Here is a 20339-nt window from a genome sequence, read left to right on the forward strand (position 1 = left end):
GATAATCCTCTGAAGAAAGATGAATGTGAAGCAAACCTGAAAATGTTTGAAACACTCGCAACCCTGCAGGTATCTTTATAGTTTCAAACTGCTTTTGATTTACTGTAGTTATTCCAATTGTTCTTATAACATGGATGATATTAAAAAATAATTCTATTTACAACTTATATGCAAAGGTTGTTTTTATTATTGACTTCAAAGAGATTCTGAGGGTAATCTAGCAATTTAAATAGCACCTTGGAAGGTTCCCCATTACTCAGTTGTCCATATGAATGAAAAAAGTAGATACTCTCCCAAAAGTCTTAATTGCTAACACTTCAAAGATTTCATAGTTGAGTACTGTAATATTATATTAAGGATCTAGCATGGTTTGTAAACTTAAACAGGAGAGGTGCCGGAGGACTGGAGGAAAGCAAATGTCACTCCAGTCTTCAAAAAGGGCAAGAAGGAGGACCTGGGTAACTCTAGACCGGTCAGCCTCACCTCCATCCCTGGGAAACAGATGGAATGACTTCTCCTTGGTGCCATCTCAAGGCATATCAGGGATAAGAGGGTCATTAGGGGCAGTCAACATGGCTTCACCAAGGGGAAGTCATGCATGACCAACCTCATTGACTTTTATGAGGACATAACAAGATGGATGGATGGATGATGGCAGAGCGGTGGACGAGATCTATCCTGACTTGAGTAAGGCATTTGACACAGTCTCCCTCAGCATCCTTACAGCTAAACTGAGGGAGTGCGGTCTGGACGATCAGAACACCTCAGATGAGTGTTCCTTCTCCGGCAGGGGGATTGGACTGGATGATCTTTCGAGGTCCCTTCCAATTCCTAACATTCTGTGATTCTGTGATTCTATTTAATGCATTTAAGCATGCAGTATCCTTCAGGTTTTTTTGTTTTGCTTAGCTACTGCCTAGCAAAATTCTCTAATCTATGACATAAATCAGTAATTGGTAGAAACTAGTAAAGTCAACTCTGTACTGGAAGTATTCCTCAGAATGAAGCAAGAAATAAAAACATTAAAAAAAATTAAGTTACATGAATACTAATACATAATCTTTTGTTGTTGTTGTTGCAGGAAGATTTTGAAATCTTTCTTTCAGTCGAAGAATTTAGGAACCCTTCACTGATGTCCAGGCTTCTTGAAATGCACATAAAAGCTTATGAAATGGTCAGATCTCTGTCAAAGTCTAGAAAAGAACAAACAACGAACTGTAATTCAGAAGATGGTAAAACCAAGACCCGCTCTACAGAGTCAAGGTTGTACAAACTGGCTTTGCTCCTACAAAGGTCAGAGCAAGAACTGGGAGAAAAACTGGCCTTGAGAGCACTAGATGCTGGAAAAGTTGAAGATGCTGTAAAAATATGCAGGTAAAGCTGCAGAGGTTTTCAGGATTATAACTTTTAATGGGCTTCTCTGTACTATTTCTGATACTTTGCAGAATTAAGTAGATGTAGAGCAAAGGAAAGTGTATTTTGTTTTAGTTTTTTTTTTTATAAAAACGAGTGTCTCAGCAATATGCTTATGGTCCTTGTATACAATATTGAGTGGAGAGTTAAGTCATAGTCTCTGAAGATTGCCATTGGTTCTGCCATCACATGATTACTAACTAAAAAGAATTCCTACAGTTTTATAGTGAGAAATAAGTAGGGCACAATATTAAATAACCATTTTGAGAGCTTCTCAACTTACACTGTTGTGCACTGACTGTACATACCATGTCATGGTTTCCAGCTGATCTCTGCCTCATGCTCAGGTTGTCAGATAATTTAAACTTACTACCAAATCCCCCCAAAAGAGATGAGATGAAAATGCTAGATATATTTCTAATTATTGCCATATTCTGTGTGCTTCAGTATTTATCTTTAAGGTAGGCTCCATTGTATTCTTTCACTTCAGTCACAGAAGTTTCAGATGCAGTGACTCATATAGATGAAATAAGTAAAAGACAATTAAATAATTAGAACAGAATGTGGCCTTAAGTGAAAGCCCTAAGGACTAGGTTTTTTTATTTTTAACCCCTTTTTTTTAATAGGTACTTCTATGAAAATCACTGTAATGAAGAAACAGGGAAGCTGCTGTTTTCGGCATGTCAAAGGCTTTGTCATATGTTGGGAACTGATGTTCCAATGATCACTCCTAATGACATGAACCTTCCAGCAGTGATCTATGAACTGGCTTGCCAAGCAGCTACCATATGTAGCCCAGGTAATTACTATTATCACTTATTTGTTTTCATGCTGGGAATCCAACTTTTCAAATAGTATTTAATAAACAGGAAAACAAAGTGAATTCCTATATATGCCTCTGTAAAAATAGGCGCTGCAAAAAATTGTTTCCTTATAATACGACATATGAACCGTCCATTCATAGTATGCTAATGATCTTAATATTTTTACAGATGTATTATTAGATTCTCTGGAACTATGTAAATATACTTTGGCTGCCAAGGAAATTTACACACAGTGCCAAGTAGAAAACTATGGATTTACAGCAAAGGTATTTTCTGCTAACTTAGATATATTTTTTTTTTAACATACATCTTGATTGACTGAATAGTGTTCACTGTAGATACAGTTTCTTCCTCCCATTTTCCTAGCAATATTTCATCAGCTTTTTTAAAAAACAACCACCACCACCCCATACAGCTCTACAGATAAAAATGTCTCTGAATATTTCTGTACATCAGCATAAAGAGTAAACTGATTTGAGTACTAAAAACGGTGCAGCTCTGGCACAAGCATCATTCTCCACTTACGTTTCAGTATAATAGATCTGGCTAACATGCCTGAAATTATTAAGTGGTCTACCTTGACTTGAGTACGGCATTTGACACAGTCTCCCACAGCATCCTTACAGCTAAACTGAGGGAGTGCGGTCTGGATGACCGGGTGGTGAGGTGGACTGCGAACTGGCTGGAGGAAAGAAGCCAGAGAGTCGTGGTCAATGGGGTGGAGTCCAGTTGAGGCCTGGATCTAGTGCAGTGCCTCAGGGGTCAGTACTGGGGCCTGTATTATTCAATATATTCATCAGTGATTTGGACAAGGGAATAGAGTGTACTATGGAATGAAATAGATCAAAGTGGCTGGGCAAGCATATTTATGCACAAAATGTTATTTTTCTAAAAATGATCCATTTGAAATATTTGCTTATGGTATTTGGTCAAGAGTGTTTATGAAAGCCTCGATTAAATTAATTAAGAATGCATTTTGACTGTACAACTAAATAACTGCAACATTTAGGAGAAATGTGACCACTCCTAGTAGGAAACCTGTTTAGTGCTACTGGCCATTTAACAAAAAGTAGTATAGTAGAATCCATTTTCAAATAGGAGGTTGTGTTCTGTTCCTGTATTTGAAACCTGGAACCCCTTGCAGAGTTCAGTTTGTCAATTGACTTAGCTGTTCTTTTTATTTTGTGTACTTTTGACAATGTTCTTATTTAGACAACATCTTTTGGAAGAGATAAAGATCCTTATGAAGAGTGGACTTACGATGACTTCTTTAATGAAGATGGGGTGGTTCTTGATCCACAGACAGCTCTTCCAGTTGCATATGAAACTATTTCTTCTCTTCTGCCTCTATGTGGTAAAGTTGCTTTCCTCAATGTTGAGTCAATATACAATCTGTATTTCATACTGATTTTTATCTAGGAATAGAAATAATTCAGCACTTGTGTGGAAATTACAACCTCAAATCTTGATTAGACAAACTCATGGAAGAAATTTCCATTGGGGAGGATGTAGAATGTAAAGATGACTTTGGTTTTTGTTCTGGTTCAGGAGGAGTCTGAATGTCAAATACCTGAAGACACGGAGAATGCTCTGGAGAAGTGTTACTATAAACTTGCCATGTTCTTATGATCTTCTCTAGACATCTTCTAGTAGCCATGGATGGAGATGGGATTTTAGCAATATGAATTTCAGCTTATTCTAAAAGGATTGTCCTTGTACTATACACCATTGTAGATACACACAACTTTTTGAATATTTCAAGTATTATGAACAGAACTCTACAACATTTTAAGTGCTGAAAAAGACACTTTCAGGTCTCTAAAAAAAGTGCTGAATATTTTACATTATTTATTTTTAATATTTGTAGTAAATGCTTTCTCATTGGTGTATTAAGAAGCATATAACTGCAAATACTGTTGCACAGTGCAAAATCTACCTATAAAGGATATTCCGAGTTATTTGAATAGATTTATTACCTTCACAGATTAACTGTTTATGTTGACTGTCTTATCAAGACAAAGGCATTTGTACACAAAGTAGTTACTGCAAACAATTGGCTTGTATTACTTTATGTGCTTGAAAAGATATTCCCTCCTGTAAAATAACTTCTGATTAGGCATGGTAAAATACAGCAGTCCTGGCTCTTAGAGGTGATGTGTCTTTATTTTATGTACCGTCCCTGAAGTATCATGTTTTTAAGGTACTTCCAGGCTTCCTAGTGTTGCTGAGATCCTGGCACACTGCTGATGTGTTTGTCTGTCTTTCAGAGAACAAGCTGTATCCTTTGGACTCCACAAGCCTGGCAAACTGTGCATTTATTAAAGGTATTGTGATGGCAGACTCACCATGCTTAAAGTATAAACCAGACCACTAGAAAACGTGAAGTTTAAATTAAACCATAGCTTTTTAAATAGATGTCTGGGTGTTCCACTTCAAGCCATGTTGTAGGGGAATAGCACAGAAGACAGCAGTTTGGATGGTGATTGCTACAATTCAGCCCTGTGATTTTGGGCATGTTGTCAAAGCCTGTACTTCAGCACAGAAATTCTGCCACTGCGTGCTAGGATCCATTAGAACCTTTCCAAGAGGATGACCATATTAATTAGTCTGTATTAAATTAAAAGCCCTGAAAATTTAAGGTTTCAAAGGAAGCTAACACTGATCTTGTGTCATAAATTTAATGAAGAAGAAGAGAAACTGCACCGATATTAATTCCATGAATAATATGCTTAATATGAAGATACTAATTATTTTCTGGATTTGGTTTTGAAATATATTACAGGACAGAGCCTTCTACTGCCAGCTCGAACTCCCATCTGTGCGGTGCTACAGAACCTCATAGAGTGCAGTCAGTGCGAGTTAGCTTTGCGAGTAATCGTCTGTTCATTTGGATCCTGTCTTCAGCACGGGATATCAAACAGCATGGATTTGTCCCTGAGTGAAAAGGTATGGCAAGGACACTGCTGAATTTTGCTGAGAATAAGTCTTACAAATATGCTATTAACAACTATATAGTAGTTCCATAAGAATTTGATACGTATGAGAGAGGCTATTGCCACGACCTTATAAAAATCGCTACCGCTTGATCAGATGTCAAGTCATTTTGTGAAAGGAGCTGGTAATTTCTTCCCTATTTTTCAAGGTCTTCTGTTTCTCTTTGCAAAGTAGGTTCCGGCCTAGACTTCTGGTCTTTGCAGAGAGCTCAGGAATAAAATGAATGCTAACAATGGTTGATTACGTTCTTTCACATTGTTTTCTCATTGGTTAGGATGGGAAAAGTTGCAAGTAGTCAGTTCAAAAGCACTTGGAAACAAAGATCCTTTTTCTATGGAGAAGAGATTTTTATAAGACCTTCATTAAATCTGAAAATACAATTACTGTAGTACCTCCTATTATGCTATAAATAGCAAGAGAAGTTGAAGGCTTAGAATTTATTTTTAGCCGTGTGCTCTCTTTTTTTGTACTAGCTACATGATGACCATATGCTAGCTGAAACCAAAAGCTTTCTCACTGCTCTGAAACCAAAGTGTACTTCAGGAATTATGACCATTATCCTAACCTTACTACACAAGGTAAGAATGCCCTGAAAAGGCTAAGAGTTGAGCCCCTTTCCTCTGCTCTGTCACAAAAAGCGCTGCCCTTCCTATTGCAAAAGCATATTCTGAAATTGTTCTGTGGCCAAACACCATGAAACTCACACACCTTCAAAAATCACAGACCTTGGAAAACCACAGAGAAGGGGAAGGGAAGTATTGACAGTATTTTAGTGGTGGGAAGGGACTGGGTTCCACAGCCTCATGTCTTGATACCAGAACAGGGCAAGGGCGGGCTGGATGGCCTGAGAACATCAGCCTCTGCAGCCCCAGCTGCTCTGCTGGGAGCTTCATCTTTGTGGGATTCTTTAAGGACTCCTAAATTATTATCACAGAATCACATCATACCAGGTCGGAAGGGACCACAGGATCATCTGGTCCAACCTTTCCTGGCAAAAGCACAGTCTAGACAAGATGGTCCAGCAGCCTATCTGAAGTATCTGTAAAAATGGCCTTTATGACCTGTAGGTTTTCTCTGTCTCACTTTCAGTCCTGGTTTCATTTTAGATTTGTAGATTTCTAGTTGACGAGAGTTTTTTAAAAAAGGCATCTGCAAAACCTGCCATATGTCATTTTCTAAGGCAGTTTAGACTAAGGGAAGTGACTTTTAGCTTGGCTTCAGCATATTTAGATTTTAAGTTCTAAAACCTGAAATGCATTTTTAATCTTTTTCTCCCCCTCTAACTTAAATGCCAAATACACTTCCAAATTACAGAGCACTTTTCATGTGTTATACTTTATACAAAGAAACCTATTGAAATATTAATTCCGAAAGTTTATAACTTGTTCTTTTTTTTTTTCCCTGAAACACAGGTGTTCAATTGTCGTGTCATAGATCAGAACCTGGCATTGGGATATTGCACAGTCTTGCCCAAGGAAGACATGTTCAATAAGCTGTGGGATGTCATAAACAACACATGGCAAAATTACAGAAAAGTTTTGGTAAATCCACAAGGCAATTTATTTCTTCAGCAAACAGAGAATGTTAAGCAGTTTATTTAAAAAAAGACATCAGCAATGTAATGTGGACATGCACTAGTTTGCCATTAATAAGTGTATAGCTGATACTACCACCTGTGAGGTTTGTTTTCATTTTACGCAGTTGCGTGATCGTCTATGAATTGTTTTAAGTACCCCTGAGGATTTAGACCTTAGGATTCCGGATTTTCTGATTATTTATTATACTTGTATTAACCTCCCTTCTCACTCCTTATAGGCAGTAGCTCTGGTTGGAGCACAGCTCGCTAACCATTGTGGTGAAACAGAAGAAAAACAAAAATTCCAAGAATTGATTACTGATGCAGAATGGGGTATCCAACTGAGTACGTTTGGTGTAAGTTAGAGGTTTTTTTTCTTTTTTATTTATTTACTGTGGGGCTTTAGTTACTATTTAAATGTCAGCATATTCTGAGATGTATCGTGATTTTTAGACAGATTTCCCATTCAAATGTAAGGAAAGTTGGGGTTTTGGTTTAGTTTTAAATTTTCATTCTGCTTGTCTGCTTAAATAAACCTCAGAAACTGAGAAATGTAATAACTGAGGGTGCTATAAAAAGAATTTTTAAGTGCTCAAGTATTATTTGGCACAGGACATAGTAAGCAAATGCACTGCTTTTTCCTGCTCTGAAAATCTCTGGATTGAAACTAAAGAAAACATAAAAGGTTGACAATATAAGGAATTAGTCTTGATATTGTCTAGAAGACTTCTTTGAGATGAAGCTAAAAATGTTTCTTTATCTGTAGATTTCTTTCGAGACTGTATTTAGACAACCACCCATAAGAAAGAAGGAACTCTTAAGAACACTGGTACAAAATCCAAAAGTAGACACAGCTCTTATATTGAATTACTGCAGGTAATAACTGAAGCAAATCAATTGTCTTTAGTTGTTGCTGGAATAAAACCTATGCTTACTGAAATCTCTTTTAGTTTAAATAGATCCTAATCAATGTAATATGCAAATTGTTTGGGGGTTTTGGTTGTGGGGCTTGTTTGGCTGTTGTGTTTGGGATTTGTTTTAAATACACACTGGTCTCTGGTGAATTTATTAATAGGGAAATAAGCACCTTGACAACACCAAAGGGCACAGAGAAAATAATATTCTGTTCTTTTCTAGTACTTTCATGCTGGACAGCGATGCCGCACTGCAGCTCTGCATCGAAACGCTTCTTCTCCAGAATGCTAATACAAATCATGTTGAAGATGACTCTGCAGAACACAGCGAGAAGCAACCTCATTCCACATTACTCGCTAGAGCACTAGACATAATTCCTCTGCTGAAAAGCACAAAAGACCTGGTCACTAGCCTCAGTGGAATATTGTACAAGGTAAAGAAATTATTAAAAATACAAGACAAAACAAAAAAGCAACACACCAAAACAAAAAGAATCCCTGAAGAATGCATCTAGTCTCAAATGCTGCACATCACTTGAATAACCGATTAATAATTCCATAGAAATTCAAAAAGGTTTTTGTTTTAAATGTCCTAAAGAATGTAAAAGTTAAGTTTCAGTTTTCTGCTTCTGCAGGAATAAAAATAAAGAACGACATATCTAATTTTCTTTAAAGACAGGTAGAGTATTACCTCCCTTAAAACACAACCAGAAAATAATCGAACAAAAGAAGTAATTTAATACTGTTTCTTCAGTGTTATGTCAATATATTTAGTATTAACATTTGAAAAAGTTAACTCAGTGTTATGTTCTTATAAAACAAAGCATATAAAATGGTTGTTTTGAACAGCTTGAGCCTTATGACTATGAAACCATTGGAATTGTCCTGAAAGTGATACAAAGTGCAGATGAAAAGAACACCAGCATCCAGCTGAATCAGGTACGTCCAAACATGTTGCTGTTACCTTGCTGATAGCATCTGTATTCTGTTTTGCCTGTTTACTAGTGTAGTTATTCAAGAGTCCGTTGAAATTAATTGAGTTATTCTGTCTACACCTCTCTCATTCATAAAATACCATTCAAGAAAGCGATCTCCAGCTTGTTTGTTTGTTGGTTGGGTTTTGGGTTTGTTTGTGGGTTGGAGGAGGGATTTTTTGGAGGTTTTTTTACTGTGTGTGGGCTTTGTTATTTTTTTTCTTTCCCCAGGCTTTGAGCCTCCTCAAACATCTGGAATCTTATCAAAGAATTTCTCCACCTGTGGACCTAGAACACCAATATGTTTTAGAGCACGGGATTCCCTTACCTCCAGCCGCACAAACCAGACTGCCCTTTCATCTGCTGTTCTTTAGAACCACACAATGTTTCTGGAATATTATATGTATGTTCAGTATTTTTTTTTTGAAGGCATAATTCCCTTTCTCTGCTATAATGGATATACAGCAGACGTTTCATATTAATTGTATTTCTTTATTAGAGCAGTTTTCGTCCCAAGTACTTGTGAAAGCACTTGTGCTCCCAAATTGATACTGGTGAGGTAACTGACTATCAGTGGAGCTAAGAAGGACAATATATACAATGCAGAATTCTGTCCTCAAGTCCTTTTCTAAGGACTTCTCAAGGACCAAAGTAATCCATGTATCCCACTTCCCAGGCCAGTGTGGATAATTAAGATTGTATTCTTTGAACAGGGAAAAATTTAATGAAATATAACAAGGGCAAGTGTAGAGTCTTGCATCTGGGTAGGAACAACCCCAGGTTCCAGTATAAGTTGGGGAATGACCTATTAGAGAGCAGCGTAGGGGAAAGGGACCTGAGGGTTCTGGTGGACAGCAGGATGACCACGAACAAAAACCAATGACAGGACAAGGGGTAACGGGTTCAAACTGGAACACAAAAGGTTCCACATAAATTTGAGAAGAAACTTCTTCTCAGTAAGGGTGACAGAACACTGGACCAGGCTGCCCACAGAGGTTGTGGAGTCTCCTACTCTGCAGACATTCAAACCCGCCTGGACGCCTTCCTGTGTAACCTCATCTGGGTGTTCCTGCTCTGGCAGGGGGATTGGACCGAATGAGCTTTCAAGGTCCCTTCCAATCCCTAACATTCTGTGATTCTTTCTCTCTCAGTTGAGGTCTGCATCTAGCAATAAAAGGAAAGTGCTTAATTTCATAGAGAAAGCTGCAAGTGGACTGTGACACTATCATAGGCAGCTCTTTTTCCTTTCAGCTGCAGAGCTCAGCGAGGAATCCTTCCCGACACTTCTGTTGATTTCCAAACTAATGAAGGTAAAGTAGCATCTTGAAATAATTTATTTCAAAATTATTCTTTTTCCTCCTCCACAAAAAAAGAGCTTTCATCTTTCTTTTGTGTGATTTTGGTCTCCCTCTAGAACTTCTGACAATACGTAATCTACTTTAATGTTTTTCTAGGTTTCACTGGATACCTTACACATGTCTGCTGCTCGACACGTCTTTGAAAAAAAATTGAAACCAAAAATAATTGAAATGAAAAGCAGTGGATATACATCAGTTGTTAACAAGGAAACAACTAAAACAGTGCAGACAATTCAGTCTTATCTGCTGTCTATAATTAATCCAGAGTGGGCTGTAGCTATTGCTCACAAGATTGCACAAGAATTTCCAACAGGTAAGGGACTTATGTGATGACCTGAGGGGTGAAGTAATGGATACAGGACATTAGGTTTGAGGAAAGAAGAGCTAACCTGTGACCAAGCACTTGTTCAGTGTTCTTGGATAGAAGATGGGAAAGTTTGAGAATAAAAATGCATTTGTCTCCTAAATGCAATTTTGACAGGTAGGCTGGAAAAACAGCCACTTTGTAACACAGCATCTCTATTGAATCTTTTTTTTTCTCTCTTTTTAAACCATCTTGTCTTGCTTCAAGTTTCTGCATGTTCAGAACATCTTCAGACAGGTTTTTCAGCAAAAGCAAATATTTCAGCCAAATTTAAGCTTGCTTCTCCATTACCTGAATCCAGATAGATAATTTTTTTTTTCTTCTCTTTGGGCTTTCCTAATATTTTAAATAGTTTCTGTTTTTTAACTCTTTGAAATAAAATAGATATAGTGTATACTGCAGAAAGGATTAATGAAAACTTATTTTATTTACTTCCTTCCTGCTTTTTTTTTTTTGTTTAAAAAAGGTCCTGACCAGATTCAGGCATTGAAATTCTGTCTCTACCTGGCTGAGAAGTGGCTAAAGAACACTACAGCTAAGGTAACGGTAAAGTGCTTGCAAGACTGTTGTTGTATAGCCAGGTACCTATGTCAGTGTTTTGTCTTTTGATATTTTGGATAGCGATGTGTAAATTGTCCCATAACCAACCCTGATTTGGGAAGTACTTTCTTTTCGGGAAGTGACTGTGTAGGTGACCCCTCAGAAGAACCTTCTCTGTCCAGTAACGTTCTCCTGTTCACAACCGTGCAAAAATGAAGCTTACGGATCTTGGATGCTGGGCAAAAAAGATACCATTTTAAGGAAGAATAATTTGTTCTTTCTCTTGTTGTGTGCATTTTTCTTGCTGCAGGAGAATGAGTTGGAATCTGTTCCAGCTGTGAGATCAATAGCATTATTAACTTTTGCTTTGGGTTCCAAGACTCTTTAGCTATTTTTAGTAGGATATTTAAAGAAAATCTGCTTTTACTTGATTCTCAGGCTCATTTTTACGTGGTTGGTAGGGAAAGGTGACTAAGAATCTCAGCCTTGCTTATAAATATCAAATTTGCTATGGAGTTGCTGAGGTACAATGAACACTAAATAGTTCTCTGATACTTACTCACATCTTTGAATAGATTTGTGCTGAAATTAAACTGTAATTCTAGCAGCCAAGGTTTTACATTAAATCCTTTTGTTCTCCATCTTACCTCAAAATGTCTTAATGTTACATACTGCTGCATGTGGTACATATTTTATTTGGCTTTTTCACAACATATCTTTGTTTACAGTTTTTTTACAAATACTTTTTTGTGCTAGAGCAGCATGGTTGATACTGTCTGTTTACATTAAAATATATTTGTAGATACAGGTATGGGGACACAGTTGTAGAACAGATTGTGCTACCCAGCTCACTTGTTTAGACTATTAAAAGGTGATTTTTCTAGAGCTTTTGAGTATAAGAAGGTTGTTTTCTATAAAACTGGTGTTTTGCTAAAGGGTGATTCACATGAAAAAGCAGAAGTCCTGCAGAAGAAATTATATATGCAGTACAAGCGATCAGCAACAGAAAATGTTCTAATAACACATAACTTGAACACTGGGGAGCATTTAAAGTCTATTGGGAAACCAGCAAATCTTATCATTTTACTATACGAACATCACAGCATAGACCAAAGAATCCAAAATCCAACTGGGAGAGATTATCCAGGTCAGTATCCACAATCTAATTTCAAATAAGTTCTTTAAAAACATGGTAAGCAGGATAATACAAGTTTGTAAATATGTTATCTCTACCAATTTACGTAGATATCCATATGGCAGCCAAGGAAATAGCTGAAATTAACTGTTTGGATATGAACAAAATTTGGGATAAACTGCTGGATAAATGGCTGTGTCCAAGTATTCAGCCCTCAGAGGTAAGTCATTGCTGGAGATTTGGGGTTGAAGAAAAAGGCCAATTACATATATATATATTTAATCACTTGTTCAAAAGACTAAGGCTATTTTGCACAATTTTCCTTTAGTACTCATGAATCTATTTAAGATGCATCTGAATTCAGATAACTAATAATGTCAGTACCTTTCCGATTTTGTTGCACACCGCTGTCTCTAGCAAGAATGATTTGAAATGCTTTCCCTTCTCTTTGTGTAGAGATTAAAATCTCATCTTCGATGCTACAGCAAGGTTGTGTAGCCAGCCTAAAGGAGTTGCAAATATATTCACCTCAAACACTGATTCTGGAATCAGAAAGCGTTAACAGAGTTAATCGCTGTCTGTGCGGTATACAGCTGGGTGAGAAAGGGCAGGGAGCTTCAAAATTCCAGTTAGCAGGCTGAGGAATGGTGTTGACATTACAGATAGAGAAAAAAAGGACTGATAAAACCTTGGCTGCATTAGCAGAGGCTCCCATCTTTTAAGACAGGGTTTTAGCAAGGATACAACCAAGCTATTTATCCAAACAATTCAGAGAACTCTCACAACTAGATTTTCATGTCTGTTTAAAGCAAACGCCAGAAATCTTTGGAGGTGCACAGGAAGATGAAGAACTCCGAAGGTATGTGTGTATTTCTTATGTATAATACGGCAAATTATTGTTAACTTGCAAGTTTAACTACACCTGGCTTTTTCAAGAAATCTGTGTGTGATTCAGAATTAACTGTAGTGTTTTTACTTTCTGATGACATCAGTTTTGAGTCATCAGGTACTTCTGCAATGAAATTCCACTTGCGATAACTTACAGATGTAAGTGCGTGCTTATGAGCAGCTATTTGGAGGTTTTCTTGTCATTTCTATATCCTTGGAATCTCTTATCCTTAATCTCTTTTTGACAGTGAAATATATTTATATTTGAATGAACATTGCTACATTGTATTTCAGCAGCTACACTGTACTTGTCTTAAAAACAAATATATTTTTGCAGAGTTATATATCTATTTCAGTCACGCCCAATGGATTATACTTCAAGAATGCTTTTTGCAATTACAACATCTGCCACATCTGTAAGTTTCTAAATTCTTGGTTTAGCTTGCTTCTTATTAATTTTTTACCTCTAGTTGAAATCAAGTGGTGCCTGCATAACCGTATGGGTTTCAACCTAAGGCCTTTGCATCTGTGAGAGTTTATATATGTGTATGAGATCTATGCTTCTCCCCTCCCACCTTTGGGGTAAAACTGTGGTGTTCATTGAATTTTGCTATTGACTGTCAAAAGCAGCCCTTGAACTCTGCGTGTTTCAAATTTATTGTTGATATTACCTGAAAGTAATTCAAGTAAATGGTTTCTAGAATGTGCTTTGAACTGGCGTAATACATTGGCTCACTTCGGGTGGAAGTAAAGCAGAGGGTAAAATTATTTAGCAGAACCCTAACCTTCATTTTCCACATTTACTAAATGTATTTGTGGTACTATATATCACTAATATTTTTCTTGCCTGCATTAATAGTCTTTAAGGTATAAAACCACCAGGTTTAGCAGGGTTCTTTGAGGCTGACAAAATATATCAACTGGTTAATACAAAAGTTGAATGGGAACCAGTCTGTTACTTAGAATATATGAATCAAAAAAAGCTTAGAAAGGACCATATTAGACATTTAAAACCCTCTCTGGTTGTTCAGCCAACTGTTGTGACTTTCACCGTGTTTTCTCTCTCAGCCAATTGGTGTTACTCAGCTGACATTTGCTCACAGGAGCAGAGCACTGAAGTGTCTGCTCTACTTGGCTGATACCAACACGGTGGAATCACTCTTCAAGAAACCCATTGAGAAAGTCAGGTAAGGTGATTTTTCCTTAAGGTGTTCATTAATAATGATTTTTTTTTCTTCAACAGCCATTGGGAAGAAATATAAGATATTTGGAGAATTATTTTTTACCGATCTGTTTTTGACAACTACCTGAAGGGAAGTTTAGCCAGGTGGGGATTGGGCTCTTCTCCCAGGCAGTCAGCAATAGGACAAGGGGGCATGGGCTTCAACTCTGCCAGGGGAAATTTAGGCTGGCTATTAGAAAGCAATTCTGTGCAGAGAGAGTGGTCAGGCATTGGAATGGCTGCCCAGAGAGGTGCTGGACTCACCGGCCCTGGAGATTTTTAAACTGAGATTGGACATGGCACTTAGTGCCATGATCTGGTCAATGGACTGGAGTTGGACCAAGAGTTGGACTTGATGATCTCTGAGGTCTTTTCCAACCCAGTCGATTCTGTGAACTGAAACATTTTCCCTACCCATATATACAGTGTTCTGTTTATCAGAGTCCAGAGCTGGTCACCTTGCAAAGACGAAGTCCTCTGCAACAGTGACGAACCAAAATCCTGGTAGATAACGTTTCTCCTAAAATATCTCTAGAACTAACGTCCTTAGAAAAAAGCCTAGATTAGCATTTCTCTGCTGGTAATCTGGAATTAGGGCCTTTTTAATGGAAAGTGATGTTTTCAGAGTACATCGTGCCAAATAGCTACATATGGGTTTCTGTAAATATGCAATCTCTGTGCACGAATACAGTCTACATTATATTTTCCTTACTTTTTTTAAAGCAACAGAACAACACTTGTCCAATATTATCCTGAGCTTGATTATGTGAGTTATAATGTAATAATCACTGTAAATACCATTAACTCCTGGCTTTGGGGGAACTTTTTTTACAGGTATTTTCTAAAATGCTGCATTTATCTAGCGGAGTTTGAAATCTTGAATATCCCATATACTTATGAATCATTTCATAAGAGTCCTAAGGAAGGAATGATTAAGGGGCTATGGAAGAATCACTGCCATGAACCCACGGTATGATTTTTCAAACATTTGCAATTTCTTGTTTGTTACTCATTGTGTAAAATCTGCACCTTTCTACGTAGAACATTCATTTCTAAAGAGATGTTGCTCCAATGTACTTTGTCCCATTTATATGCTACTCATATTTAAAAATACCAGCGAATGTGCAGTTACCCCAAAGACTCTCCTCTACGGAGGGACCAAAAAACCCAAACCTGTTGATATGCTCCCTACTGCTTATCACGTAATCATTCCCTAGTACTTGCCCACCTTTGTGGGCTTCTCTGGGAAACAAGATCTTTGGTGCAGAAGCCTTTTTTTGAAGTTGCTTGAACCTCAAACTTACTATGAGTTAAGTATACACCTTCAGAGTCGCTGTTATTTGCATATGGGGTTTAAGTTATGCTCTGCTTAGGAATTCAACTTTGACAATTACTTTCTGTTACCAAATATCTTTTGTAAACAGCTAACTTAACTCTGAAGACAAGGACAGGTAAATGTAATATTTCTGATTTAGAGCCATAAAATAGAGGTGATCTGTTCTTTAGTTGGAATATACACATACTAGTCTAAAACTTGAAAATGACAGGTAAAAAAAGCTTTAGCTCTAGAAAATAAAGTAAATCACATATTAGTGGGGGTTTTTTTGTTTTAATTCTCCTCACGTTTAAAATAATTTTGATGGTAGTTTGGTTGTGGCCTTTCAGGAGTTAAAGATCCTGGTAATGCTGTAAAAATCTACAATTATGCTGGTAAGTAGCAAAGACTTGAAGATCCTGAATGTATGTAAAATACAGCATGTCCTTGCTCTCCTTTAGGCTGTTAGACTGGTGACAGAACTCAGTCTGGAATATAAAGTATATGATTCCCAGCTGTGGAATGGGCTACTACAGAAACTCCTTGGTTTCAACATGGTAAGGAATTTTTAAGCATAAAGTTCTGCAGCAAGGTGAGAAAAAGACAGTTCTGTAGATTATCATCAAATCTTCAAAAACACTGTAGCACTTTATAATTTTTTTTTTCAGATTCAATATCTAAGAAGAGTTTTGATAGCAATTACTGGGATTCATTCGTTATGGGAGGTAAGCAAATATTCTGCAACTCCTAGCATCCTATTTGTGTGTGTGTGAATGGCAGCCATCTGTGCCATGGAGTGTTATGCACAAGAAGATTCTTTTTGAAATATTATGTTCATGACAATGCAATATGCAGATGAGTATCTTTATTATATTTTGCACTTGTGGTTCCTTCAGTAAACACTTACTTGGAGGCCTTTGTAAAGTTGGACAGAATAATTTTAACGTAAGTCAAAATATGGCTAAATCTTAGACTTTGAGAGGAGGAAAACAATGCTATGGAATAGGATAAAAAGAAAATAAAATGGACAGGTTTCTTCCACCTACAGTGGGTCAGATGTCTGTGCATCTGGGTTTACAAGTACACTTAGTTACAACCACATTTGGCTATAATTATACTTTAAAACTTTGTTGTCAACAGATCCCAAACTTCAGTCGAGCTTGGCGAAGTGTAGTTCTGTCACCATTTCTCACAGGTAGGGTTGTTATTATAATAGCTATCATGCCTCTGCAGCAACTTGGTTATGTATTTACTTTATCATGTTTTCTTTTTACCTTAGCTTCATGTCCACCGAGTCCTAAACAGTTAGAGGAATGTCGCGAGTGTTTTGTGATTCTGGTCAAGTAAGTAGATAATACGTTTGCATTAGTTTGAGTGGGAATGCCCATGTTTAATTTCTCGTCCAACGACTTGTCCTGGGAACAGGCGTGGGAGCTCTGAACGCTGGGGAACCTGGGGCACGAGGAAGAACCTTGTGCCTCTTGGGGAAACGACAGGATCAGGGCACATATCCAAACAGAAATTCTGTGTTTGCTCACAGACTGTTGACAACATGTGCTGGAACTTGGTACCTTTGCTGTTTAAACTGTACTGGGAACTGCTCTCGAAACTGGGACTCAGAATCAGCAGCACAGACTGCCAAAAAACAATTCAACTGCCCCCACAAGGGATATCTGTTCCTGTCCTGACACTTTTAAAGGACTTATGGTCAGCCCTAAAAGTCCAGTTAATATTTTTCTTAGCCCAAAATATAGCACATTTCCTAAACATTAGCACAGAATATGAGAAAGAAATCATTTCTATTCCTACAAAGAATAAATCCGAGATGACAAAAATCTAATACCTGCACATCTATAAGCATGGTTAACCTATGGTAATAATGTTCCAAAACATTCCATACACAAACCAGTTTTGCATTGCTTCTACAATGCAAAAAAAAAAAAAAACACAATAAACCACCTTATTCACCACAATGCTCTGACTTGCTCAAGAGGAAAACCAGAGGTCAGAAAGCCTGACTTGAACCAAAAGTTAGTCAGGAAATACTGGAAAAGGATCCAGCTGAAGAATGTACCTGCACTACAGTGCATACACACGAGTACCAAAGCATTACTCTGGGCAGTTGGCCAACACTCCCCCTTGAGATAGTTTTGGGTGTGTAGAAAGAGAAATTGGGGTTGGTTGGTTGTTTTTCCAAGCTAGGAAATCATCGTGTTCTGTGAAACTTCAGCTCACATAGCTTGGCTGTTTCTGAAAATGAGATGAGGTAAGAATGTGTTGTTCTACCTGGCTTCAGAATCTCGGTGCAGTTTGCTTGACAGTACTAAGCCGTCCAGTTGGACATATAGCTGAAAACATTACTTCTAATCTTCTGAAGGTGTCCTGTCCTGGCTGACTTGGATGTCATCGGAATAGCTAAACAATATGCACAGTTGGACCTTCCAGCTTTTGCTTTGGGATGCCTGTTACTGATTCCCCAGCCTGAGAAGCGAGAGCAGCAAATTCAGGTAAATAATCTGCGCCAGGGAAACATCTTTGAGCATGTTGTGTTCAACAGAGACTGTGAAAGATGGTAACTTGGAATTCCAGCTTATTTAGACATGTCATTGCTGGCCGCTGCTCGCTGTTTCCCACCCTCTGAGGCTATTCCCTGAGTTTGTCCTTCTGAAAGGGATCATGTGAACACTTGCTCCTTTTCTTAATTTAAAAAAAAAAAAAAAAAAGGCAAAACCAGCTTCAAGTCATCCTCAGCAGCTTTGTCGTATGACTTTGCCTTTTGTGGACTGGAGGACATTTGGTGGGATCCCACACATCACATAAAACCCATGGAAAAGACCAACAAAACCCAAGCTGTAGCCATACGTCTGCTAGACCAGTGTGTGATGATGAGATACATAACTGCTGAGGAGCTGCCAGTGGGCTGGTTTCACAGCACATTTTAAGAAAAGTCCCAAATCCTACTTCAGAAAAGTGTTAAGTTGAAATCTCCTGACTTCTCAGAAGGATACTTGATGTGAATCACAAGTTCTGATGTAAACCTTTTGCCTTAAAGCCACATCCTCACTAACCATGGATCCTGAGTTTCCTTTCTCATTTGCTTCCATTAATTTACGCTCTGTGTTATTTTCCTAGATGAAGCATTATAGGCTGTTCCCATACTTGTCATGAACAAACCGGCACTAGTAAAGGCATCTTAAATTCTTAGACTTTCAGTCATTGAAGTTAAGCTCAGAAAGATTTCCCAGATCACAGCATTAGTGTAACATACATATTCTGCTGGCAATGAGTCAAAAAATATATAACAGATACAGCAAAACACCCTTTGAGAGTTAATAACTAGCACTACCCTTTCAGTCAGACTGCACAGACCCTGGTTTGATAATTTCATATTTGTACCTAGAACTTCAAAATATTAAGTCCCAAGTAAATCAAATACTTGCTCTGAAGGGAGATTTTCTACTTTAATCATTCTCTTTTTAACTTATTTTTGCAAGGGTTTCTTATCAACATGTAACACAGAAACCGTGCTGCAGCAAATAGATGAACAGATGAACACCGGAGAACTAGTGGCATTTGCTTCTCAGGTAAATAAATACAATTTACTTAATTTGCCTTTGATTCAAGGCTTTTTTGATATGTGTACACAGAACCTTTTCTCTCTCTCTCTCTTCTGATCCTGCCAAGCATGAGCTGACATAACACACACTTCTAAAAATGTAGCAACATTTCTTAACTCATTCCCCTATCTGAATCTAAGATTAGTCTTTATAAAATGTGCCATTTCACAACATTATAAAAAATAGCAATTTAAAACAAAAAAAAATCTTGCTCTGTAGGCGTACAATAAGAAAAGTCTGAGCTCTTTTCACTCAAAAGTACAATTTCTTATGTTTAAATTATTAATACTTTTCCACAACTAAAATCTACAGATTAGATCCTCTGTTTTGGACAGTATCATAAATGAGAAACAATATGAAAAGTTCTTGAAAACAAAGTATTTTCCACAGTTGAAGCAACAACTGATGAGTAGTCACCGAATGAAAGAACTGGTGGATTATTTTGCCAAAAAGAACCGGTAAGTTAATAAAAGGTAAAATATGTGATGCATTACTGATAGCAATTATAGAAATTGAATCTTCATTTATTTGAAGTCAAGATTCTTTGTGCCACCATGGAGTCACAGCTTCAGCGATAAGAACACTCCGAAAAAATAAACTAACTGCCTCTACTCAAGACTTAGGAATTAGTGGTTTTACTGTTAAGCTTTTCAAGAGTTAACTCTCTTCTGTTCCACTTAAATAAAACAAAGGCTCTCAGCTCTGAACCTACTGCTGGCATTTCTCAATCAGCAATCAGTGACTCACAGCACCTGGGCTGATTGCACACAGCTGCAAACTTGCATTTCAGACCCCAAATACTACGTATTGCATCATTTTGTTACCATTTATCCTGCAATCAAAATGACAGGAACCAATAAATAACCATTTAAATTCTAGTAGATATTGGTTTTATTAACAGCCCCATGTTAATGGCTCAGCTCCTCATGGCTTGATTTCCTCTACAGGGAAATGACAGGACCTGACTTCAAAAATGTGGGGCCTTGCCTTATTTTTATACTTCAGTGTTTGTAGTCTGAATTCCTGGCTAGTTAGAGAACTCATTGACAAAGCTGGTGAACTTTTGCCTCCTACAGCATTGACGATGCAACAGCCCTAATTCGAGAATATCAAGAGAAATGTGGGTATCCTGCTCTGGTAGACACATCATCATCTGACCTTCTGAAGGTAAAACCAACCACTTCTGTACATCATGCAGCATTTTC

The 20339-nt window shown here is 37.6% G+C and overlaps 1 protein-coding gene across 5 annotated transcripts in view; it reads left to right on the forward strand.

Annotated features, from left to right (window-relative positions):
- Positions 1-20339, forward strand: part of KNTC1 (kinetochore associated 1) — a 40233-nt gene that overhangs the window by 19167 nt on the left and 727 nt on the right. For all 5 annotated transcript variants that reach the window (XM_065851251.2, XM_071815913.1, XM_065851253.2 and 2 more), the window contains 31 exons: positions 2-69; positions 1082-1374; positions 2040-2212; positions 2406-2503; positions 3450-3591; positions 4505-4561; positions 5020-5183; positions 5705-5809; positions 6644-6772; positions 7047-7163; positions 7574-7683; positions 7945-8155; positions 8571-8660; positions 8927-9098; positions 9947-10005; positions 10150-10366; positions 10884-10957; positions 11894-12104; positions 12203-12312; positions 12902-12951; positions 13318-13396; positions 14049-14167; positions 15037-15172; positions 15979-16074; positions 16186-16242; positions 16658-16712; positions 16797-16860; positions 17895-18024; positions 19012-19101; positions 19447-19592; positions 20211-20301. In XM_065851251.2, coding sequence (XP_065707323.1) covers positions 2-69; positions 1082-1374; positions 2040-2212; positions 2406-2503; positions 3450-3591; positions 4505-4561; positions 5020-5183; positions 5705-5809; positions 6644-6772; positions 7047-7163; positions 7574-7683; positions 7945-8155; positions 8571-8660; positions 8927-9098; positions 9947-10005; positions 10150-10366; positions 10884-10957; positions 11894-12104; positions 12203-12312; positions 12902-12951; positions 13318-13396; positions 14049-14167; positions 15037-15172; positions 15979-16074; positions 16186-16242; positions 16658-16712; positions 16797-16860; positions 17895-18024; positions 19012-19101; positions 19447-19592; positions 20211-20301 — 3713 coding nt within the window. The remainder of the gene's footprint in view (position 1; positions 70-1081; positions 1375-2039; positions 2213-2405; positions 2504-3449; positions 3592-4504; positions 4562-5019; positions 5184-5704; positions 5810-6643; positions 6773-7046; positions 7164-7573; positions 7684-7944; positions 8156-8570; positions 8661-8926; positions 9099-9946; positions 10006-10149; positions 10367-10883; positions 10958-11893; positions 12105-12202; positions 12313-12901; positions 12952-13317; positions 13397-14048; positions 14168-15036; positions 15173-15978; positions 16075-16185; positions 16243-16657; positions 16713-16796; positions 16861-17894; positions 18025-19011; positions 19102-19446; positions 19593-20210; positions 20302-20339) is intronic.

This window comes from Patagioenas fasciata, chromosome 17 (assembly GCF_037038585.1).
Source record: "Patagioenas fasciata isolate bPatFas1 chromosome 17, bPatFas1.hap1, whole genome shotgun sequence".
Classification (NCBI taxonomy): domain Eukaryota; kingdom Metazoa; phylum Chordata; class Aves; order Columbiformes; family Columbidae; genus Patagioenas; species Patagioenas fasciata.